Source organism: Balaenoptera ricei, chromosome 2 (assembly GCF_028023285.1).
Source record: "Balaenoptera ricei isolate mBalRic1 chromosome 2, mBalRic1.hap2, whole genome shotgun sequence".
Classification (NCBI taxonomy): Eukaryota; Metazoa; Chordata; class Mammalia; order Artiodactyla; family Balaenopteridae; genus Balaenoptera; species Balaenoptera ricei.
In genome coordinates, this window is record NC_082640.1 from 15,339,227 (window position 1) to 15,365,841 (window position 26,615).

General features: G+C 36.0%; 1 protein-coding gene across 3 annotated transcripts in view; it reads right to left on the minus strand.

The window, feature by feature from the left end:
- Nucleotides 1-26,615, minus strand: part of PLXDC2 (plexin domain containing 2) — a 414,553-nt gene that overhangs the window by 218,771 nt on the left and 169,167 nt on the right. For all 3 annotated transcript variants that reach the window (XM_059911311.1, XM_059911303.1, XM_059911320.1), the window contains exon 4: nt 4,404-4,550. In XM_059911311.1, the coding sequence (XP_059767294.1) occupies nt 4,404-4,550 (147 nt within the window). The remainder of the gene's footprint in view (nt 1-4,403; nt 4,551-26,615) is intronic.

Here is a 26,615-nt window from a genome sequence, read left to right on the forward strand (position 1 = left end):
TAGGACTCTCAAAAAACAATGCCTTACTACCTCATTGTTATTTTCAGCATCCTTTCACATCTCATTTTTATTCTTTTTCTTTTTTTAAAATTTATTTATTTTTGGCTGCTTTGGTTCTTCGTTGCTGCGCGCGGGCTTTCTCTATTTGCGGTGAGCGGAGGCTACTCTTTGTTGTGGTGCGTGGGCTTCTCATTGCGGTGGCTTCTCCTGTTGCGGAGCACGGGCTCTAGGCGTGCGGGCTTCAGTAGTTGTGGCGCATGGGCTCAGTAGTTGTGGTGCACAGGCTTAGTTGCTCCGCAGCATGTGGGATCTTCTCGGACCAGGGCTCAAACCCGTGTCCCTGCATTGGCAGGCGGACCAGGGAAGCCCCATTTTTATTCTTGAAGTAGCAGCGGAAGGTTGTCAAGGCAGGCATTTTCCCCTTCATTCCAGGTTATAAAATTGAGGTCCAAGAGGCCAGAATCTGAGAAAATGAGTTTTGGAGCCAAGGTCTCACAACTTCTATAACCCCAGACTCCTTCTACTGGGACAGTGGTACTTCTCCAGAAGTTGTGAATCAGAATTTCATAAACTGTGGTTTCAAAAGACAAAATAATTCTAATTTGTCTGGTTGTTGAATCAAACTGTGTGTCCAGCAATAACTAAAATATATGGATCTAACAGTACATAAGAAAATCTCAAAATTGTGGCATTTGAAGGTCCTCATAGAAGGAAAAATAAGTCTGGACTGGTTCCTAGGTTTGTAGTTAGAAACTTCTAGATCTGCAATCTGATAACTGTGTAGTTTGAATAAGGAACAAAAAACCCAAATAAATACCAGTATTTGAATGTAAGGGGCTTGGCTCTTTGCTTGTCATATGATAGGGAATCCTACAAAATTTTCACTTTTCTTTATCTATGAAGACATGCTCCTTCCTTTAATGTGTCCAACTGTAAAACTAGGTTTTAACATCTGTTTTTACTGCAAATATGGTTTAAGAAATGTTATTTAAACCAAAAAGAACAATGGAGAGATTTAAACAAAAAGGACAACGGGGAGATCTGAAGGAACATGTGATGAAATTACCATATACATGTGTGTGGGTGTATATATATAAAATATAAATACTAATCATTTTACTTTACATTATAAAAGGAAAGAGAAATCAGTGTGTTTTGGCATGTGAAAAATGTGAATTAAATTACTTCTAAGTTTTACTCTGCTCTGACAGTATATTATTGTGGATGGGAGAAAAGGGAAAACTCTTACTCTATTTCCACATTCCTCCTTTTCTAGAAAATTAATCTAAGATTACAAAATACTGTTTGGACCACATTTACAAATGATGGTGGTGAAGGGGAAAATATTTCTTTAAAAAATTATGTTTCCAGGTCAGACACTCCCGTATCTTCCTCTGACCCATTCTGAGGAAGCTGGGAAAGGGGAGGGAAACTATATCTTCAGGAAATCCAATCTTCAGCTTTCTCACTTCCTTTCCTGTTTGCCCAGGGCTAGGTTAGTTAACCGACTGTCCCCTGAGTCTTACCCTAGGCTAGATCTTTCTATTCTCTTTTTTGTCTAATTTGTTGACAGAAAGGATGCCCTTGGGTATGAAAATTACATCAGTTGCTGGTAAGATTTAAGAAACCCCCCTCTTCCCTTAGGGCTTAAAGTTAAATCCTGTTTCCAGCCAAATTACCAGAGAGCTTTGCATCAAGGATTTTGATGATTATGATTTCAGGGAACCTAATCAGTGAAGTGAGTCATTGTTTCCCGCTTGCCATTATCCCTTGTGGTTAAGCCTCTCAATAGTATCACAGTGGGGAGAGTAGCTGTGGCCAGGTGCCTATGCTGTGTGTGGAGAGGGGCAGGAGGAAGAGGGTATCGTTGGGCCCCTGGCCGTAACAATACCTTAACACTACAATTCTGTCATCACCTCTAAAACCTGGTTCTACTCCAAGGGTGGCATAATAGAAATGGAGACAAGAGAACAAGGCAGGATTGGAAAGATGGGGAGGCCAACTGAAGAAATATTAAAAAATGGATCACTCTCTACAATTTGGAAATCTTCAAACTAATATTCAACAATCATACTTATGAAAGAATGTACAAAATTTTTATAAAATATTCTAGTAAGTAAATTTATAAGTTCCAAGGTATAAAACTCCTGAAATGAAGGAGTCCAAGTGGCAAATTTTTCCAAAAATAAGTAACTAAGTAATATTATCAATTCTATTGTTGTAAATGGAAATTGTGTACCTGTGAGCATGTATGTGTGTGTGTGTGTGTGTGTGTGTGTGTGTGTGTGTATGTATGTTCTGTTGGTGGTGATAGAGAAAGTGGGTACAGGACCAATTTCTAACACTAAGAAATACTTGACAGTGGCTTAGATTCTCATGGAAAACCAATGCAGAGTAGCTAAAATAAAGGTTTCTATCAGTGATATATATTTAAAAATCAATGCATGGAGCACCAGATAAGTTACAAGCTCAAGCTCAAGCTCAAGTCTTTCCATTTGTGTTTAAGCCAACCTTTGGTGTTGAAAGCAACAAACAATGACACTCTCAAAGTCACAATGATAAAAAAATGGATCTTTATATCATCATAATATATCTTGAGACTATCAGAGAGCTGTTACAAGGCAGCCAAGCAAACCCTATTCCAAAGAGAAACCAATCTTCTTTGAGGAAAGGCAGGACACATGAACTGCCTCCCCTGTGGGAGAGCACAAGAGAAAGTGTAAGAAGAAATCAGCTAATATTTTAACTGATGAACTTCTTTCTCTGCTTACAGATATCACCCACAGTGGCCGACACCAGAACTGGGCCAATTCATGGACTCTCAATGTGGATACGCAAACGTTCAAACTCTTACAAAGTATATTTTACACTATTAGGGACTGCAATATAGTGGGAAGATTGTCAAATGCAATACATTTCTGAAAAAACATGGTCCTAATCTAATCTTTCTCATTTTCTCTTCTTTTGAAGATCTGTTCTAAGCCAGACAGTGAATCATTTCTGAATCTGTCATCTTCTCTGAGACTGCTTGAATATGGAAAGGAAAAGGGATGATGGAATTCAGCAAGGGGAAGTGGCTACTTCGTTTGCTTCTCAGCCTCAATGAATCATGATGGTGAATTATAATTTCCATTTTAACTGTTAGAAGTCAATCTCCTGACATAGGAACATCTACACATATACAATGAAGGCTGTTGGCCAAAATTTTTGATATTTTACATTTATCAAATCAATGCCTCTTTAAATCAGATTGGCCATTACTCTATTAGTTCTATCTTTGTATCAATAATGGCAATAGCCCTTGAAATGTTAAAGTTATTTTGTTTTCTCTTTATGTCATGATAAACTGAACAAGATATGGCTTCACTGATAGTAAGATCACCACTATAATCCATGGCAACAAAACCAAATAACTTTTAAAATGTTAAATCAGGCATCATCTTTGATAAAGTGATTATCAAAGAACATTCTGTGAACCAAGTGTGATAACTTTTACACATGCATTTTGAATGGGGAATTGACTGCCTAGGTTAACACCTGAGTCACAGAACTTACTAGCAGGAGACCCTTAGGCTGATTTTTCCAAGATTAAGTTCTCTTATCTTCAATACCTAGATGGTTATAATATTTAAATCATAGAATTGTTGTGAAGATTGAAAAAGCTAATCCATGAAAGCATTCAACTTGACACATAGAACACGATATCAGTGACCATGTAAGCTAAGTGAGGCCTGTATTCATATCTCCTGTCATCCCCCGTATATAGATTCAGAAACTGTGCCTCAGAATAGTTAAATTGTTTGTTTAAGGAACCACCACTGGTAAATGATTTAAACTCAGACTTAAAATATGTTTGGAGTCTTCTAGATTTAATTATTTTCTTTTATATTAAATTTCTTCACATAATTATTTTCTTTTATATTAAATTTTTTCACATAAATCCATAATTTGAGCTACATGTGTTATCTGAATTGTGAATGTTTCTGGTTAAATCTTTTTCAGACCAAGGGTAATAAACTCATGTAAAATGGAAGATAGCAAATTAATGTAATTTTTAAAAAATGTTCTCTAAATGCATGGATTACATGCATGTTCTCTAATTACATGAAAACTGAAAATCATCCAAGATAAATCACAACTTTAAATTGAATATGCAACACATCATACTTACTGGAGAAGTTAATGGTTAATTAAATTAATTAATTAATGGTTAATTTAATGGTGGCTTCTCAAAATAATTCTTTATCATTTTCTATAACGTCTTATATGCAGTTATTAATCTAAACTGCAATTGCAGAACTAAATATACTTGAAAAGTGATCACAACAATGTTAATATGTCAATTAAAGCAAAATTTTTTTCACAGAAGAAGAAAAAGAAACTCAAAATGTCAAAGCACTTACTGCAGCTTGTCGATGAGTATTGGACAGTATTCCATGAATCTTCACTTTGTCCTTTTCCATTTGGTCTATGTTCACCCACAAATCCCGGCTGGCAGAATCAGATGGACCATATATCCGAGATATATAGTAATTATGATCTGTGTCCTCCTATAATAATAAAGAATAATGCACATCAAGGACACGGACAGTACAGATGGACCTTGAGGGTATTGTGCTAAGTGAAATAAGTCAGATGGAGAAAGATAAATACCGAGTGATATCCCTTATATGCGGAATCTAAAAAAGCCAAACTCATGGAAACAGATTAGAATGGTGGTGACCAGGGGCTGGAAGGGGGTGAAATGGGGAGATGTTGGTCAAAATGTACACACTTCCAGTTATAAGACGATTAAGTTCTGGGGTTCTAAGTTTAAGATTATAGATCTTAAATGTTCTCACCACAAAAATGAAATGATAATAATGTGACGTGATGGAGATGTTAACTGATGCTATGGTGGCTAGCTTTTACAGTATATAAGTGTATCAAGTCAACATGTTGTACTCCTTAAACTTACACAATGTTACATATCAATTATATCTCAATAAAGGTAGGAAAAAAAGAGAAGCATTTATTTTTTTCAGTGACTACTCAGTACTAGCTAAATTTGCCTAAAGCATTCTAATTTCTATTTTAGAAGGTAAAAAAGTATATTTTACTTTTGACTATGGCTTCTTGAAATTTCTCCATTTTATCAGTTTATTTTGCTTTTTCCCTAGAGTTGTGTAAATATTGTTTTTTTACCCTAAAAATGAGAGTGTGTCAGAATTGTGGCAAGCAAAGATAGAGGTAATCATACGTGGTTCTTGTTATAAGCTTTGTGTTGATACTGACTGCTATTTAAAACAATACCTCTAAGATGAATCTACTTGTAGCATTTTTTTTCTTTTTCAGGTGAATTCAGAGTGCAACATTTAATGGACGTTTTTTCACATCAGTTACATTTTTGTAATACCTTTATTGTCCTAGGATCAAAAAATGTTTTTTCTTCCTTCTGACCCCCTTTTTACGAGAAGCCTTTAAATCATTATATATCAAACTTATATAATTCAGAGTTACACAGAGTTTCATTAAAAAGAAGGTAAAAGCCCTCAAAAGAAAAAAAAGAACAAAGGTGTTCCTAAAATTCATAAAAGAACAAACAAAAAAACAAAAATGATCCTATTGAAATTAGGAGTGTTAGTATTCTTCAAAATAGCCAAATGAGTTAAATAACCTCTAAGGAAAGTGAATTAGATTTTAAAAATATAAAAGTAATAAGCTTCTTTAAAATAAACTGTTATATAGACAAAACTTAAAGGCAAATGAACAATCTGTGTACAATAGTCTTTTCTAAAACAGTAATGTTAGGGCTCTCTCTAATTGCTGCTGCCCAAACAAAAAATGTCCCTTTTGGAACTAGTATTTTCTGAAAGCCTGAACTGTAATTACTATTGAGTGACAACAAATTCAAACTTCTCCTTTTAAACTAGGGTTATATTAGGCACTGCTTTCATTTAATGGTCCTAGAAATTGAGATAATACATCTTTCCCCTATAATTTGGGTTGTTAAATTCTACTTTTATTTAAATTCTCATTATTGATATCAACATGGTACCTGTCACAAAACCTTTATTTTTCAGGTTTCTCACTCAATGAAGAGATTTAAATGTTTTAAAAAGCAATTTTGCTGAGGAACACCCAGAAAATCACATGATTCTTGACTAATCTGAATCACAATTAGTTTTTTATGTTGTTGGTTGTTTGTTTTATCATGAAATGTAAATGTGCTTATCAGTTTGAGAAGTCACTAAACAGAATGTATTTAAAAATATTCAGGTATATGTAAGATTAATGTTTAGTGAATGGAGGGTCTATGATTTGAATAATAAATTTTTGGATGGAATTTCATCTAATGCATTTATTATTTAAGTGCTAATTAAATAAAATATAATTATTCTTGAAATCCAGTCAAAATAAGAATACCATGTACCTTTTCACAAGTCATCATATATATATATATATATATATATATATATATATATATATATATATATGGGACTACATGAAGGAAAGGAATATTCTAAACAATATTCTAAATAGATTTTGCTTCATGACTAAAAGAAGAAATATGACCCCAAATGTACATCTTGAGAAAAGATGTTGATTAAATGTTAACAGTAAATTAAAAAAAAAAAATCCTATATCTCCAATTAAACTCTAGGTATCATGTACAAATTACAAGTATACCCACGATGAAAGATAAGAGAGTTCTGCAGAGAAAAAAGAGAAAAGGAGATACCAAAAAAGGAGTAGGAATAAGATTCTATGAAACTCAAGAGAGCTTCTATCCTAATGATTTTCCAGCCCTCCCTTCCAGAACGTGATGACACTGGTTGCTTGGGTTCTAGGAGAGTAACAAGCATTGTGGTTGTGCCTTCAACTCCTTCCTATTGTCTGGTGCTTCACCATTGGAAGCTTTCAGTGGTAAGTACCCTCCTTGACACTGGGCACAAGCCATTCTACACGTGTCACTCCACTGGCAACAATGGTTGGTGGGCATGATGAGCACATAACCTAAGAAGGACCAATTAGTGAGTCATCTTGGAGATTAGGTAGAGAGGAGATAATTTCCCTGATTCTGATTGCTGAGATGTGTAGATATGAGACTTGGAACTACTGCCAGCATTTTCTACCAAGAGGGAATCCTGCCTGAAGATAAAGCAAACATAGATAAGGACAGAACCATAAGCAATGCAAAGAAAAAGCCAGATCCCTGACCAAGTATATCTAAGTGCGCCAACTCCTGGGCTTGTTCAACCACTTAGATGAACCATTAAATCTCTTCTATTGTTAAAACACCTTGAGTTGAGTTATTACCAACCAAAAGAATCCGAACTGACAAACAAGTTTCCTTAACTTGCACGAAAAGAGACTTAAGCAATGTTGAATAAGACAACCTTATCTACAGATTTATAGATCTAGATAACAAACATCTCCCATTCGCATCTGGTAGTCCAGCAAATCACACAGAAGGAATGAAAACTTGTATTTAACCAGCCAGAAATCATCAAATCTGAATAACAAACAATAATGATTCATTTGATTTTTTCAATGAATGGTATAAAAGGGTGGTTTTGAAGAAAATATTCAGTGAGTTTAAATTAAAAATTTAATCTTTTTTCCCTATCGCTAGTATTTTTATAAAGAGTTCAGCAACACTGAGGTCAGAGATGTAATCTTTAGATGAATTATGTAATAGATTTTATGATGCTGCCAAATTCTTATACAATTGCCAGATAGATATTTTCTTTAATATTACAAACTTTCAGTATAGAGTTCGGTATAATTGTTGCAATCAACATATCTAAAATGACTTTGGTATTTTCCTTAACCCCTAAATCCCTGTAATTAATCAAGACACAGTCTTGAAGTTAACATAAAGAATAAGAGTATCATTATGCTAAACAATGGATTAGCTGCAAAAATATACATTTTTTTTGTCAGTAATCAGTAATTACAGTTACTGATATGGCTATGTGAACATACACCTTCATTTTCACTTAAATCAGAGCTTCTCAAAACAACATCACAGCTTTGAAAATACTGAAAGTTAAAGCTTTTTGACTTCTTGGTGTTTGACTTCTATAGCCCAAGCTTGCCAAGTTGTCATGGCAACTTTTTTTCAAAGAGGAAGACAATTTATTGTTTACCTAGGAATTTAGAGACAAAAGTTGTTAAATTCCTGGGAGAGGTGTTTGGCTCAGTTATTCAGGAAAGCCATAAAACAGATGTCTCAAAAATATGACATCTTAGCACTACTAAATTATTCAAACCATATCTTGTCCTTTATAGGAGTAATGGTTCTTAAAGCTTTGCCAAAAGCCACTTGAGGCACAAAGATTTTCCTATTCTGCTCAAAAGCAAACTACTTCTTTCTTTCTTTTTTTTTTTTTCTTGCAAACTATTTCTAACATCATAAAAAATAAAACAAAACACTACTGTGATATGCCTACTTGCCAATTCATTTAGGAAACCAACTGTTACTGAAAGTAGATGGCACAATAGGTAGCTATAAATCCTATAAATCCATGCTTTTCAAACATGTCTGGAATTGTACAGCTGTAAACAGAGGACATACACCAAAAACACAGAGAAAAAGTCTTTGTAACTGTAGCCTAACCATTCTGCAACAATCAGTTTACACAATTTCTAACCCAAAGGTTGTCTTCTCTTCCATCATGGGTGTTAAGTTGATTTTATGTTGAATAGTTCTTATGGATGCCTCACATTGCCTATGTAGTAATAGCATTTGAACTCTAAATTCATTTCATTAAGAATTTTTTTTAAAAAATCAAGAATATATTGTATGAACATCACTGTGCTAGTCATTTGAAATATATGGATATATAAAACATAGTCAAAGTTCTCAGGTAAAGTTATTCAGCATTTAATCAATCAGTTACCTTTCAAAGATAGTTTCATAATAAATAAAGAAATATTATAATTTGAATGGTTCTTGCCAGGTATTAATATACATAATATAATGTAATGTACTGTAACCAAATATGTTACATTCTTATATAAATGATTTCACAAGGGCCATATAGTACATTTAAAGGTAAAGCTATTTAAAAATATTACTTGTCTATATAAAACTCCTCAAAAACAAAGAGTTAAAAAACAGTGATCTAAAAAAATCATGTTGCTATAAGAAACCAAAGGACATGATCAAATAACAAAAGGAGAAAAAGAGTGAGCTGGCAATACTTTTCTCAACTACATTAGAAGGAGGTGACCTACAGGGAATGTGGTGTAGGAAGATAGGTCATATGAGTGTCTCTGTTAATAAAAAGCCAGTGAGAGTATTTAGCTTTCTTTCACTGGGTTGCCAAAAAATGAAATTAGACCAACATATTTAAGCACATTTGAAAAGCATATGAACAGAATATAAAGGATTATTAAATTAGCCCCACACAATTTCAGCACGATAGGAGCAATTACATATTATCTTCAAATAGCCTTCAATATACATCAGCAAGTACTACAACAATACCCTCTTCAGACACTCAGAACAATTACATGGGATACAATTAAATTTACTGTTATGGTGTCAGAAGAATTAAAATCAGTTCCTCTATCTCCTGTTGATTATATCAGATTATTGCACCAGTTCTCATTATGCATATCTTTTACGTATCTTCAGTTTCTCACAGATGCCTTTGCTATTTCTTTAAGGATTTTTACCTACTTGATCAATTTGCAGCATGGTCTATCCCCCTAGAAATATCTTGTCCATGACTCTTTGGTAGGTATTATTTATTTTATCGGTTCTTCACAAGAATTTAGTTAAGTGACACCCAAGAATGTAGGATTAGTTGGTGTGTGTGTGTGTGTGTGTGTGTGTGTGTGAATTTATCGTGAGGTCAGATTACTATGTGGCATATAAAATATGGGATTCCAGCAATATTTCCATCATAAAACAGTTTTCATTTTCCCAGTAACTGTTTCTCTTAGATGAGATCATCTCTCATGCTATGCAAAGAGAGGTAAACTGTATGGCCAAGGGAGCATAACACATTTATGATCTTTCAAAATAATAACAAAATCAAAGCTCTATAATTCAATTAAGTTATTGCCTACATCTCCAGGCATTTTGGAATGTGTTGGTATGTGTTTGTGTTGATTCATTTATTAAATGAAACAAATAGTATTTTCTACCTGGGTATATTTTATCCAGTATACTTTAATTTGCTCCTGGTAGAAACTTTCAACCTTTTCAAGAATAAACCTGCGAGAGTATTTCCAGTCTTAGAGTGGTGAAAAAGCACAGACCAGAGAGAGAATCCGGGGCAGTTTTGAGTGAATTAACATCTCAATTTATCTTTTATAAATACAAGCAAGTGATGGCCAATCATACAGTGGTTGCTAAAGAGGTGCACTGCCAAATTACAAGGGATCTCTGAAGGCTCCAAAAACTTAGGGAAAAAATGCATGCATGAAAAAAGTTTAAAAATATGTATGAAACTTCTATTAAAAAGCTCAAAATTAGCATTAGAATAACATAACTCAAAGGATATTTGGGTTGAAGTACAGCTTCTACCTCTAAATAGTCACTGTAAATTCTGGACTTTATATAAGGAATTCAACTAGGTGTCTCTTAAAATTCCTTTCAGCTAAGGTTCTGAGATTCTAAAGCCACAAGGCAAATGGGAAGAAACTGCTAGGGGTGAGTGAGTCAGAAGACTTTGCATTATTTAAGTGATACCCACCAAAAGAAATATAAGTGTGCAGTTTGAAGAACCAACACAGGTAGCTAGTTATAGTAACTGTATAGTATAGTACCATTTCAATAGGTACTTAATCATCCTTGTTGGTAAGTTGTAGATTGGCCCCAAGACTGGAGGCAAATTAACAGACTTGTTTCAAGGAGTGTACGAATCCCTGGGAACACTATGCGTTATCTGCGCAAACTAAAAAAATCACAGGTCTTGTATCTGTGTGCATTATTTTTCAAATGCACAATATATTGTGATGCATAAAATGTGTGATCATTTTACAGTTACTGAATTTCTCTATAATTCTTGGTGTATTTTTCCAGTCAACTGGAAAGAAACAACAATGGTGTGAGGGACCATAAAACATTCTGATAATCAAAAAAGACAATCATAATTTATATGGACATTTCTATTTTAGATGTAGCATTCATGATGGGGCAGGAACTCAGACACTATAAACATACTGTCTTAGTCCGCTCAGGCTGCCATAACAAAAGACCATAGACTGAGTGGCTTAAAAAACAAAAATTTATTTCTCACAGTTTTGGAATCTGGGAAGCCTAAGATCAAGGTTCTGGCTGATTTGGTTTTTGTGAAAGCTCTCTTCCTGGCTTGTAGATGGTTGCCTTCTCGCTATGTCCTCAAAGGGCCAAGAGAAAGTTCTTTAGTGTCTCCCCCTCCTCTTATAAGGATACCAATCCCATAGCGCCCACCCTTATGACCTCATTAAATCTTAATTACCTCCTAAAGGCCCTATCTCCAAATATAACCACATGGGGGTTAGGGCTTCAACATATGGATTTAGGGAAGACAGAATTCAGTCCATAGCACATACAGATAGTTCCTTTATTAAGTTTGGATTTGTAAGAAAGCCCTAGATTTATTGCCTTTGAAAATTCATGTCATTCTCTAGTGCTAATCAAAATTGCCACTCAAGCTTTCTAATATAGGAGGGCTTTTTGAAAATCCATGCAGTTCTCTAGCTTGGCCTATTTCTTAGAAAAAAAATTGAGATATTTATAATTTTACAAGAATTATGGAAAATTTTACTCTGGAGCAACTTCTAAAAATTATAACTCAGTTGACAATTTTCACACAACCAACATTTGTGGAAAAGTTGGGTAATTTCCCCCTATGAACGGGTCAATCTCACTTCAAAGGTAGCTGTTACTGTTCCCACAAACACTGGGCTTGACACAGCCACCCCTTCCATTTCATCCTCCCCACCACATGCCACACCAGCCCTACTAGCTCTCCTGGTGTCCCACGAGTACGCTATGTGCCCTGACACCATACTGTTCACCTGCTCTTTTATGCACCTGGGATGATCCTCCCCTATTCTGTCATGCTTTATTTCTTAGTCTGCTTTAATTTCCTTTGTAACTTTTATCATTGGACTTCAAAAAAAAAATTATTGCCTCCCCCTCCTCCCCGTTTAAAATATCTCTCCCTCTCTTTATTGGGTTCACTGCTGTAGTCTAGATAGTAAACATTGGTACATGATAGATAATATATAGATTTGTAAGTTTTAGACCTTCTTTATATTTTTCAAGGCTATTTACTTCGGCTTTATTACCTCCTAGAAAAGATGTTACAGTGGTGGATTCTTCTTAACAGCAAGGAAGAAGTAAAAACTCATACACAAACCAATCCAATTTATTTATAAATATATTTTATTCACTAGCCAGTTTATTATTCTTGAAATTTCCATGCCCTATTACAAAACCCCTCAAGCCACCTCTATCAGTGGTTATTGCTGGGTAACAAACAACCCCCAAATTTGGTGGCCTGAAACAACCATTCATTTGTTTAGGACTGGGTGCAGCTGGGCATTGCTTCTGTCCTACACGGTGTCAGTTGGGATCACTGATGGTTTGTGGCCAGTTCTCATGTCGGCTGGGGACTGGCTGCTTCCACATGGACTTGGCCACATGTTTAGGGTCTCTCTCTCACTGTGACATCTCATTCCCAAGGAGACCAGATTGGGCTTATTCCCAAGCTGAAAGAATCCAAGCAAGTGAGAGCGGAAGCTGCAAGTGTCTGGAGGCATTGCTTAGAAGGTGCTTAATGTGACTTCCATCCCATCATTTGATCAGAACAAGTTACAAAGCATGTCCTGGGTTCAAGAGGTGAGAAGATAGATCCTACCTCTTTATGGGATAAACTGTAGGAATTTGGGGCCATTTTTAACCCATCATGCCATGCAAATTTTCTGTGCCTGAGTGGTTGAGCTGTTTTGCTAAGTATAAATAAACAGTTACTTTGACCCCTCTAGGAGATACTGTATCATTTCCACTTCAGTTGAGAGACCATTTTGACAATACCTGTGGGTAGCTTCAATTAAAAAAAAAAAAAAATCTGTAGTTGCTTTCATTTAGCATAGACGTACTTTTAACAATGTAAATCTTCCTATTGTTTTCTAAATAAGAATTTTAAAAGCCCATTTCAAATGATAAATTCTTCCAGGACCACATTTTAGAAGAAGGAAAATCTTGTTGCCAACTCACTTAACTTTAGGTAGCTGATGTACAGGTCAAACAAGGGCAGAACAAAGGGAGAGAGGCTGCAATAGTTTCATGAGCCATTAAAAATAAAGAAGCAAAAAGAAAAGCACAATCTGTTGCAGTTTTGTTTTAAAATTACCAATTCTAGATTCAAACAAATATTTTCATAATATGGTTTTGCTGACTTTGCAGAAAGGCTCCCTCTCAGATCTATAAAGCTGGTATTTATACCTTGCAATAAAATTACAAGATAGCTTAGGAGAGATTTTATTTCAGTGCAGTCTGAGAAGCATGCTTTCCTTTTTTGCTTCTGTCTTACAAAATCACACAAGGGAAAATCAATGTTATGAGCTTCTCACTTTCCTAAGAACTAGATGGAAAGTGTAAGAAAAATGCATGGAGGTCAAATATTCAAGTGAACATAGTCTAATGTAGGAAGATGCTATAAAACAGCCTATTTATTTACAACCATTTCTTTTAGATATCACTCATACAAGCTAACAAGTATTTATGATGCACTGATTATGTATGTGGAGGTCTTCAGCTGATGGCTGTGAAGGGCAAAAGATGTTTATGATATACTCCTTGCTCTCCAGAAACCTGCAACAGAGTGACATAATGCAGGTACTCAAATCTCTCTACTCCAGACCAGCATAAGATAAAGGCTGTACTAATGGCAGCTTCAGTTCTATAAGCCTTCTCAGGAGGAAAAAATCTCATTCAGTTTTAGTGATAAAATATAGGGCTCATAGAAGTCATGATATTTAATCTGGGCCTTGAGGAATTAATTGAGAGGGCGATTTGGCTCAGAGGGACTGGTCTGAACCCAGGGGAATGAGCAGAAAAATACTAATAAGATTACAGAAAATAACTAGAAAAACAGACACATATAGGGGAGTAATGTGAAGTGAGTGCAGTTAGATATGTAGAATTTTGATTGCACAAACCTTTGAACATCAATCTGGAAAGTCTGAATTTGATTCTGTGTAAAATGAGAGTCTTGGAAGTAATGGATTAAGTGTAGACTTAGATGGAACAATCTAGAATATAGGATGGACTGGAGAAGGGAGAGATTAGAATCATACATTGGTTTGGAAGCTATAATAAGAATAAAGAGTAAAAGAATAAAAATTAATTAACTAATTATTTTCTGAAAAAGAATAAAAGAATCAAGAACAAAATCCTAACAGCTCAACCAGGTTACTAAGAGGGAAAACAAAAGGGAAGAGGCTGTTGTGAGAAAGACTGAAGAATCCAAAAGACTTGCCAGTATTTAAGAGGGAGAAGAACACTCAAAAATGACCCTGCAGCATTTAATCAGGATAACTGGGACAGCCTGGATGGTTGAGAGTAACTATGCCAGTTAACATTTTAAAGTGGAACTTAGCATATCTACATGTCATTATAAATGCTAACTAACAAATATAGGAAAATAAATATCACTTATATATTTATATATTTATTTATAAATAAATATAAATTTCCAGATACAGTGCATACCAATGGTCACAGAACAAGGCCTTAGGAGTAACCAGATGTTAATTGAGAAGCCCTCCCATATTCAAGTAACACCTGTATTTCTATCTTTCTCTCAGTGAGTACTCGAATAAGCACTCAACGGAGGACAATGCTGTGAGCTAATGAATGCCCTTGAACTGTAGCAGTGGTTCCCAAACTTGTCTGCACATTAGAATCAATTGGAGATCTTTTATAAATTTCACAGCCCAGATCATACTCCAGACCAGTTAAATCAGAATCCGGGCTGGGTGCAGTGTGATCCCAACGTGCAGACACATCTGGGAAACATCACCTATTAGCTGAAATTTCCAATTTGTAACTGAATATGTTCTATATCTATATGATCATACCAAAACCAAGGCTTTAGAAATATATAAAAAAATTCAACTTATCCTTAGAGAGTTTACCAAAATTTAAGAATTTCACTTTTTAAAATGTTGAGCTTAGTACTTTCCAAAGCACACACAGTAAGGTTTACATTCCAGAGAACTGTAGGAATAATAAATAGCCTTTCATCTGTTTTGGAAATGATGATCCTTAAAGTTCCAGTGTTGAAGTCGATCTCAATAAAGAAGGCTGAGTCCAGATTTCTATTCCTTAATGGATATGAGATCTGGAGAATTTCTGATTTCTCTGATCTGGAGCTTTCTGAATGTTTCATAGGTTGCATCTGTACATGTCCCAAATAGTATAAATTTGGAATCCTCATATCATGGTTTTGGATGCATTCATTTGACATACAATTTTATGTGTCATCGTCCCCCTCTCCCCCGCCCCCTCCACCTGGTGTACTAGCTTTGAAACAAGTATCAAGATAAAGCAGCTTCAAAAATGCAATAAATGTGCTGCATCAATCACTTTGAGATATCAACACAATTTTAAAGAGCATTAGTCAGTCTGCAAGCATAATCATCAGGCTTTGCATAAACACGCAGTGCAGAGAATGAAGCAGTGGTAAACTGAACGTGACTATACCAAACACAATACTAATTGTAAGTAGCACTCGGTGGAAAGAGGTTAGATTTAGCTATGGAAGTTTAACATTATGCATTTTTAATCATTATACCTGATCCACACAAAAAACACAAATTGAGCCATTTTCCTGAAATGATACCACTTTACTTAATTTTTTCTTTTCTTTGACAAGATTAGACACGTGACTGAAGTGACCAGTTCTCTCTTGTCTTTGGCATTTGAGGGCCTGGGGTGGACACTCACAGAGAAGCTGCCTTCTTCTGTTCCCAGGTGTTTGCTTCAAATATCAACCAGCTGCCTTTTTAGATTAAATACCTTTCCCTTTGATATTAGGACATTAAAAACATTTATTCAGGAGACTTTTGTTTTAAAAAGTATATAGTAAACAAAACTGACACAGTTCCTGCATTTATGCTGTTTACAGTCTAGTGGGAGACACAGGCATTAAGTGATTGTATTAATAACAAACCCTAGGGCCACTTGATTTACTTTTGTATCTCAAATGAAAAGTTCAGAAGAAACCAGGACAGGAACTCTTACTTGAATGTTCTTACGTTAGAAGTCTACATATATCAGATACTTCTATAAGTAGAGAATTTCCATATGCTCATGGATTTCCTCTGCCTGGGCTTAGATATCCAAGTAGTTCTCTTCACTGATCTACACTGTGCATAAACGTTGCTTAGAAGTAATCACCAGTTAATATTTTGAATTCAGTTAATCTGTAGATAAAATTCAGAACAGAATACTGCTTAATGGTTAAAACATTAAAAAACAACCTGGGTTAAAAAAATGAAAAGAGCTTATGTCAAAGTTATCTTTGGGTTTTACTCTGGAAGGAACATGATTATTCCAGAGACTAAGGAGACAATGGGGAAAGGGATTGGGAAAAAAATTCTTAGGTTCACTCAGAGAGCAAAGAATGTAATAAACATTCCAATGAATCAGACTAGTGAGAACAGGTGTGAACAAACAACACATCAGTGTTCTGTTACAACTAGTATAAAATCCAAAGTTCAATCCAGGTCTTTGCATTAGGCTATGTTGACCTGATGATTTATAAGTAAGCAGTCCACTAGGTAGGGCATAGTTCCCCAAATCCAATACAAATTTGGTCCCCTGATGTAGTGGAGACTTTACATAACTCATGATGGCCTAGAGGTTTTTGTTGCAAAAAATGCCAACAATGGTTTGCAAAACATGTAGAGGAATAACAGGCATAATTTTTAAAGCCGAGGAAGAAAAACCAACAGATTGCCTTGAAAACGGAAAGTGACCGGTTCCCCCAGAATATTTTATTAAGCAATAAAATCATTAGCTGGTTAATCTTTTAAATAGAGGAGTTTTGGAAAGTGGCTACCTAAAAATAACCTGTTTGCATACTTTTCAAAGTATTTATGATAGAGACAAAAATGTTAGATCCACAGAAAAGAATTCATAATACAGTGGTTCTCAAAGAATAAAATGTGAAAAAGACAAAGATAACTTGATGAGTTTTTTAAAAAGATACATTTGGTTATTCACCTATCATTTACTCTAATATCATGTTCTATTTCTTGTTAATGCTTTCTTTTTCTGAAAAGATAGGGTTTGTAGATAATGCATATTTTTAAATGCCATTAATTTGCAAATGAATGAAAACATTGAGTCTTTTTTTTTCCATTTTGGTTTTATGATATCTGACTTCCAGAGGCCACTGCCACAGTGCTTTTTCCCTTCCTCTTCGGAGGTAGATGAGAACATCTTTAAAGACTCGAAAATATTGGTCGTAAAACTGCTGAGCTAAAGCCTAGAGAATTTCTCATACTCTGACGAAGTGTAAGGTACTCACAAGGACTCTAGGAAAGTTGCATGGTTTCCATCTTCAAAGCTGAACTCCCTCCCACTTCCCCTGGAAGCGATAATAATGAATCTAGCAAATGAGTATTTGCATGTGCTTTACAGTTCTGTTTCTTGGTACAGGGCTCTAAAGAACTCCTAAGGTCACTCTGCTGCTTATGAGTGGCTGAAGGGCTATTGTGCAGGCACAGAGAGCTGCAGTGACCTCCTCAGAGCAGGGATGTGGGTGGCAGAGTTTATTTACATATTACTGATCTTCTAATCCTTTTTCCAGGAAGCAGCCTCTGAGGGTCCTCTGGGGATCAAGCTGTTCCTAGTACAAATAATGCCCAGGAAGTGCACTGGGCCCCAGAGAAATGCAAGCTCCCTTAAAGGGCTTTCAAAGATCTCTGGGCTTGGACTTGAGCCTCAGGCTCCAGGTTCTTCCTAGGCCAGTCTCTCCCTGACCAATTTATAAATACATTTATAAAGTCTAAATAAGTTTATACGATTTTCCCAATAGTAAGTTGAGGGACAGTTGCTAGTCTGCTACATTACAGTTTTATGACAAATTCCTGCTGAGTACAACTGTGAGTTCAGCATTTTAATAAAAAATGAAATAAAATGTGGCTAGAGGAGAAAGATCTAAATGGTTGAGGTCTTGTAGGTCAAGTCATGTGAGAAATGAATGGGGAAGAGTCCACGGGATGACAAAGAGAAACTGGATTGACTTTGCCCAAAGGTCAGAAGGACGATTCATCTGTGAATGTTCTGGGGATGAAATATTCAGGCAAGGATGAGAAAACAGTTTAATAAATCAAGATGTCAAAAACAAAATTTATCCTTAAAAAAGGATAAATTCCCATTAGAAGACTTTGAGCAAAGGCTGTTGGGGATGTTATGGATAAGTTTCATGTATTTGGATAGGAAATGCATTTTATAATATCTCAGGTTATTTTGACTATCTTTAACCATATTTCAACTATATTTAGTTTAGCTATATTTAAACTACTTCCTGAAGTAATTGGTGACTAGATAAACAATTTGCTATTTGGGTAAGAAATAACCTGAGATCAATCTGAATTTTCCAAAAAAGACCTAGATTATTTTTTTGCCTTCTTCACCAACTTTCCCTTCTACATTCTGTCTCTGGCATGTACTCATTCATCTGGGTCAGAGCTCTTAGGTCACTATTTACCTTATATGATGTCTCATTCTAAACAAGGCTACCTGGTATACAAGAAGAAAAGTATCATTAATTGATGTTTAATTTTCTCATCAGACATTAATGATTATTGAAGGATGTATGCAATTGTGAGTGATTCTAACCACATGCACAAAATCTGAAGAATTTAGCTATACAATTCAGTTTCCAAAACACTATGGCCAAAGCTTTTAGACCATTAAGGAAATATTGTTTACAAATAATAGACCATGAACATGAATATAAAAAAGAGGTTAAGGAATTTCTCCAGCACCACAAACAGGGAGTTCATATGGATAAAGACAGAGAAAGTGTACACTCTGGTAAACTGAAGTGGCTACTTTTCCTGAAGAGATAAACTATCATGGGTTCACTAGGAAATATGCCATGAGGAAATGGGTGGAAAGAATATACAATATGAGACTTCTATTGCAGGGATCCATGCAGCCAGTCACATGATTGAGGAAGAATAGGATTCTCATCAAGAAAAGAGTAGCTAAGTTCGGATTGGAAGGTTAGGTGTTCAAGTGTTGGAAACTTCATAAGGACCCTTTTTAGAAAATGTCACGTAGTAAATTGTCTCTCCACACCTCCCAGTTATCTTAGTCCACACAGGCTGCCATGATGAAATACCATAGACTGAATGGCTTAAACAACAGAAATTTATTTCTCAGAGTCTGGAGCCTGGAAGTCTGAGATTAGGGTGCCAGTCTGGGCAGATACTGGTTAGAACCCTCTTCCTGACTTGCAAACAGCTGCCTTCTCACTGTGTTCTCACACCGCCTTGCCTTTCCTCAATGTGTACACGTGGAGAAAGAGCTCTGTCCCTCTTGCTCTTCTCATAAGACCACCAATTTTATCAGATTAGGACCCCACCCTTATGAACTCATTTAACCTTAGTCACCTCCTAAAAGCCCTATCTTCAAATACAGTTAGACTGGGGATTAGGGCTTCAACATACGACTTGGGGGAGGGGGTACAATTCAGTCCATAGCACCAGGTATCAGTTAGCAGGGACCAAGAGAAAGAGCTGCAGCATGGTGGTGCATGGGGAAGGGTTGGCTGGCATCAGGAGCCAGAAACAGGGGATGCGAGTCCTTATCCTGGCTCTGCCAATAATCTAAGCTGAACCCAGCTACTTCATCATACCTCTAAAGTGTTTTGTGTAAGATACCACTTATATCTGTTGCAACTGCTACAAAATTGAAAAGAAATGCAAAGTCTCACACTAAAAGTCCCCCCTCCCCCAGTTATTTGATTGAGTTTCTTTCTCTTTTTCCTCCAAATCTATCTGCAAATTAGAAATGCTGTGGTTATTTTATACATATGCAATACTACTGAATGATCATACAGTCATACAGTTTAATCCATTTGTTATTTATTTAATTTTTTAGCAAGCTAGTTATAGACATAGACCAGAGCACACTTCTGTCTTATTAAAAGTTGAATGTATTGCCAATGTTTCAAATCACTTTGACTTTCTAAATTCATCTCACTGGTAAATCTAAAATGTTTCAGTCTTCCAGGAAAAACAAATGAAGATGATTACTTGAAGAAATGTCATTGTTTAAATTACAATACTTATATGTAATTAATCGAATATATAAAAGTTTTTCTCATTATGTCTAAATACTTTTGAAAACTTGGAATATTGAATCAATCATAACCGAACAGTATATTTCCCATGACTCCAATTTCGTACACTGTAATATTTCAGAAGAACAGAAAATAATCTTAGAAACATTCTTCAAAATAACCAGTGAAGGTGAGACCTTTAAAACCATCTTTCACTTCTTGTTTTCAATATCATGTTTACAAGGGACACAATAGGAAGTAGTTCACCAGGACTGTACTTACATAAAATAAGTACAGAAGAAAAGTAGGACAGAAGAGATCTGGAATATATCTCCAAGAATCAGATTATATTTGATTGAATTCAACTCAACACATAGTATGCTTCCTCTGGGGTATACATGAAGGCAACAGTGAGGTGCCTCTCAGAACTTGGAAATAAGATGGCCCTTTGGAAGATGACCTAGTAAGTTTATATTAATTAAGAATGTAATTAGTTATTTGTTTTGTATATAGTGGCAATAGCATCTGGTGGCCCATTGGACAGATGAACCTATGGGCATTTTATTTTACCATCACTGTGTTGGTCCACGTGTGATTAAGAAAAAAAAAAAAAAAGAATGAACAAACAACTTTTAAGTGTTTGGATATCTCTTGAGAAACTAGAAGATGTGGCATCCTGTGCCCAAATTCCCACATGGCCGCACTCTGCTGCAGCTGGGTAGCAGCTGCCATGGTCCCCATGCCCCATCATTCATTCTCCTATATCTCGGAAGAAATTCCCTTGCAGTAAATCATGCCACATGCGATGATATCTTTTTTTTTAAACTTTTTTGGACTATTGCCACCATGACCCCAAGGGCTCAAATTTGCCAACCAAATGTAAATCCAATGATTGTCTTTAAATATGGGACTGAAGAGTTTCAGATCACTCAGAACCCAATCAAGGCAACTGTAGTAAAATGTCAAGACAACAAACTTGGACTGCGCTAGTAATTTAGAAAGGGGAAACCTAATGTACTTGATGGAATTCGGTTTGGAGAAAGCCTATGTAAAGCGAAAGGGAGTAATCAATTCAAAACAGTGGTTAACACAGCCGTTTTTAAAAACGGAATTCAATTACTTCATGTTAGAAGTAGGCAGATATATAATCCATCAAGAAAATGGGGAGAGAAATTCCAGATTGATCACATCACAGGGGAACTTGGAAATAGGTCTCTCCTGATTCCCTAATAATAATCCCGGGAGGTTAACACATGGATTACTCAATTAAAGGAAGCCTGGGGCCATGGATGATTCATTAAGGAGTAAGTGGGTGCACAACCCTGGAAGGGTCCAGTGTTTTGATGAACCTTACCCCCCCGCCTTTTCTACCTAGATGCCCAATGGCCCCTGCTCATCTAGAAGCACTATAATGCCTGCTGTCACCTGAGAAAGCCCAATTAGCACCCAAGGCAGGTGGCTTAAGATTCACAGCCGTGGTTTCAGGTTTTCTATCATCACTGGAAGGGACAGAACTCAGTAAGGTGCTTCTTTGTCCTCTGTCTCTGTCTCTTTGCCTCTGTCTCCAGGCATATGTGCTTTTGCAGCATTTCAATGTATGGTTGCCTGAGAGGGGAAGCAGAAAGAAAGGCAGCAAAGTGGATAAAAACAGCCCCAGCAGAAGCAAAGTGACTGAAGTTAGAGCAGCAGCGGCAGCAGCTTACTAAAGCCAAGGGGACACTTCTCCTGCAGGTGCACCCTTGCCTCTGCGAAGTGCGGTGGCTTCACTGCTCTGCTCCAGAACGCTACAAAGAGTCATGCTGCTGACACCAGCGCCGCTGCCGCCTCTTACTACCACTATTTTGTATGTGACAGCTTCAAATATAACTCTTCAAAAATACAGTTTAGAGGGGGTGGGGGAGGAAATCTGCGCAGAAGCATGAGCTTCAATCAGGACAAGTAGATAGGGAACTCCAGTGGAAACAAGCCGGGTTTCCAGCTAGGCACCGAAGAGGTATCACTGCTCCTGCACCCGGGGAGAAGGGTTTCTACGCCATGACCATGGGACACTTTCTCGGTAACCACCTTACTTTCCCTCATCCTTCATCTCTTCTTTTGCAGAAGAAAATGGTATTCAGGTCATTTGAGTGTGAAGACAAATTTAATGCCATACAAAGGATCCCAGTGGACAAGCTATAATCACATACCCCACGTCACTATTCATTTGAATGTGGAAACAGCCAACAAAAACATCAGGCTTTTGATGGTCATCTAGTTCTAGTCCTGTCACATGCTATTTTCCTTACAGTCCTGGCCACAAGTGAGTCTTGGTTTTCTTGGGCAAAAAGGAAGTCAAGTCTCCCTATGCTTCCTGGGTTTTATGTCTAACCCTTAGTTAAATACTATTCTCCTTGCATCCAAAATATTTTACTTCAAATCAATGAATGCTTTATGAACATCAACAAAAGATCCAGCATTGTTTCATCCCTCATGGAGGCTGTAATCTGAGTTAGATTTCCCTAGATTGGGTCTTTTGAAATAGTCTGGTCAATTCTTGGCTATATGGTTTGGAGTGATATCCATGGAGTTTCACTTGCCAAACCCTGCTTTAAATAGAGAGGCCCTTTCACTTATTCTAGAAGAGAATCTACCATATATTTCTCACGTGGCCTTCTAGGAATGGAGACACAGGATAATGATTTCAGACTACACAAGTTGTTAGTGGTAACATGAGCTTCTAGTCAAGAGAAATACTTGGTTGAGAGAAAGGGTAAATTTGCCCGTAAGGGAGAAGAGGGGCCACTGAGATTGAAACAGAGCCAGGTGAACAAGGGTTTTGTGTGCATGTGCTGAAAAAGGGCACAGTTAAGGAAGAGAGAATTGGGGAATCTCATTTGAGCTGCCCCATAATCTTGGGTCCACGGTCGCATCTCCTTTCCAGTTTTCATAATGTCTGATCCTCTTTTTTTTCTTTTGGCAGCACCGAGCAGCTTGCAGGATCTTAGTTCCCCGACCAGGGATCAAACCCGTGCCCCCTGCAGTGGAAGCAAGAAATCCTAACCAATCGACCACCAGGCAATTCCCTTGATCCTCATTATTTCAAAAAGTCCATTATGCTTTGATTTCCTTCATTGTGTCTCATCCTTACCTTCCAGAACAATAATCTAAAGAACATATTTAAAGCTTAAGGCATTCACTGAAGCAAAAGGGAGTCTTGGCCAGTCCTCCAGGTAGCTGTTTAATTTTTATTGTCTCCATGAAAAAAAAAAATACTGGTTTTTGCTCAGAGAAATAAGTGTCTAAGTGTAAGGTAGAAGGGGCTATCCAGCCACCATTTATTTTCCCCCACTGAGGTAATTTTTATTTACAGTGATTAGGAATAATGTACACACATGTATGTGCACACACACACACAAAACATACACACACAAACATACATTTACAAATCACTAAAATTTCTATTTACGGGCTTTGAAAAATATCTATAGTTTATAGCAACCTTGCCTACACGTAAAGATTTTTAAAACCACTACCTACAATGCCAAGTTCTCTGGTTTTTAATTTTGCAACTGCAGCCCAAAGGAAGACAATGATACATTGGTATGGAGGCTACTGGGCAGATGGGAGATCACTGGTGGAAAGCACTGCTAGAAAAAAAAGGATGAGAAAATTAATGTTTGTCCCAGATTCTGCTTCTGTGCTGTCAACCCACTCCTTGCTTTGTTTCAGGGACTGTTTCAAAGTTGGAAATCATTTTCTCTTACCAGATTCTTTATTACCAACACTTTAAAAGTCAATAGACAATCAGGAGGAACAGTTTCACAGTCATTCACCCCTTACTCTAATTTGCATTCACAAGTGATCACCAGCTGGAAAAAAAAAATTCCCTTTGAAGATGTTTAAACATTTTTCTTAAGGAGATAAAAACACAGAGTTTTTTTTTCTTTTGTCCTTTTATGCAAATGATTTAAATGCAGAAAATGTCAACCATTCTCCTTTTAATAACAAAGTAAGAAATACACCTTTACAAAGCAAAATTAAAAAAAGAAAATCCTTGAAGTGGCAGTTATGATTGTTCAGCGACTAAACTGCCTGAGGAGAGCATGTCATATACATTTGAAATATGCTCAGACCATAGCAAACCTATTCGATGAGGCAAAATTACATTTTAACCGTCATGGCAAAAGTGATTTTGATTTCTATTTAAGTTCTTTGTGGACCAGTAAGTAATTGAACTGCAGCTGCTTTCTTTCTAAAGTCTTCTGCCTAAATAGAGCTACATTGGATGGGCTGTTGTCAGGAGCAAAGAAGGGGGGCTTTTGAATGTATTGATTATTTTATTTCCTTAGGTTTATGGTGGAAAATATTACTTTCCACAGAGTTTTTAAGGGACAGTGAAAATACAAAGATTTGTCTAAAATTTTTGTTTACCTTTAGAAGATAATTTTTTTTATCACTAGGTCCAATTAGTAACGTGAGAAAAATTTCTAATGAATACTTATTATTTTGGCCTGGCACATTTCTGTATTTATTCATAAAGTTGTTTTCTTACTCTTTGAATTGTACCCTTCCCATTTGAATATGACATCCTTCTGTTCTGGTAAAGATTAATCCCATTCACTTGTAAAAATAATAAAGAGATATCTGATTCCTCAATGGACAGAGAAAGATGACAAGTCATTCTTTGTTCAGTTGGTATTTAAGAAAGAGAAAACTGATTGTTTATACTTGATTTTTAAGATAACAGATCATTCTACAACACTATTTACAGCGAACAAATTAACTGTTTTGAGTTTCTTGGAAAGGTTTGTTAGTGTCCCCTGTAAACATTTTCGAAAATGAAATTTTAAATCACCTTCTGCTCTATATTAGTTTTATATGACAGAACAAGTAAAGATTTGCATTCAAATATGAACACTGTGCAAAGCACTATAACCTAAGAAAATTGGACAATATTATAACCTAAAATGTCCTTAGAGAAAAAAATCTGACAATCATAAATCATGACATTCATCTTTGAAAATTATAAAAATGTCCAGAATAGAATTCATGAAACCTTAAAAAGTTAGGCAGTGTTATATTTAAGTGGAAAATCCTATCACAAGACGAAATATTTTTAGTTTTGGAAGTATTTACCTAAAAGACTTCTTTAATAAAAGGTGCTGTGACTAAGTGAAATGTTATTTAAACAGTAAGAAATTTGCTTTGCAAGTTTTCCTTTCAAATGCCTTTGGTGACACGTGGGATCAGCATTGTGAATGCAAAATAATACGGATAAGATAGATGATTGATAGAGGTGTTGTCTAAAAGGTGAATGTTAGTGTTCTCCATAGCTTTGCTTTTTAAGCTAAAGATTGTGTCAATATATGAAGTTTACAAAAAGAGCTAGAAATTACTTGTAAAAGAGAAATAGTTTCAGCAGTATTTAATCCATTCATTCAATTCAGTGCCATGGATTCCACACTATTATTTCAATTTAATAGCTCAGGCTTGAAATACCATACAGAAAATAGCTCAAAACAACTGTTCCCAAGGGCTGCAAAGTGCAATTCTTCTCTTGTTTCTAGACAGATTCAGACAACTATGCATTGCCGGGACATGAACAGAAAGGTTTTCTTTCAGGGATACACAGAAAGAAAAGTAAGGCAGTCTCTGTTCATTCCGAATGCTAGCCGCCCCTTCTCAAAAGGACCTTTGGCTATTTGATACCTTCCTTAATACAGTACAGGGTGGCACATTAGCAAATTTATCACAAATGCAAAAGCAAAGAATATGAATATGCATATGCATGCTTTGTTATAAAGAGACCTTATCTACCTTAAAACTGCTTCAGAAATATAAGATGAGATAAAAGTCCCCGGAACACTTAGCAAAATATATTATACATCACTGCTTAAGAATAAAAATATACTTTTTTCATACTGTAAGTTTAAATCATCAGGGATTTTTAAACAACTCCTATATATGTAATGGCCCACCTATGTGTAGACCTAATAATGTTTCCATAGAAGTCACAGTACTTGGCAAAGACACATGAGACATCTTTGACAAAGGGCCATAGAAACTTCTGGGTGCCACACAAAATTACAGATAATCATTGTTTATCAGAGTCCTAGTCTTTATTTTTCCAAAACATTGGTACTAAGTTGTAGAGTGCACATTAATTTGTTAGATAAAATAAATGGCAAAGACTTGGTGTGATTTAGTGTACTCGGTTGGTGTTTGTTAGTATTTCTAAAATTAAGTAAGTTCACATCATAGGGGCTGGCAGATTCATTATGCGACAAATCTTCACGGGAATAAGGAGTGGCCCCGATACTTCTCCAGATGTAGTAATAAAAATCA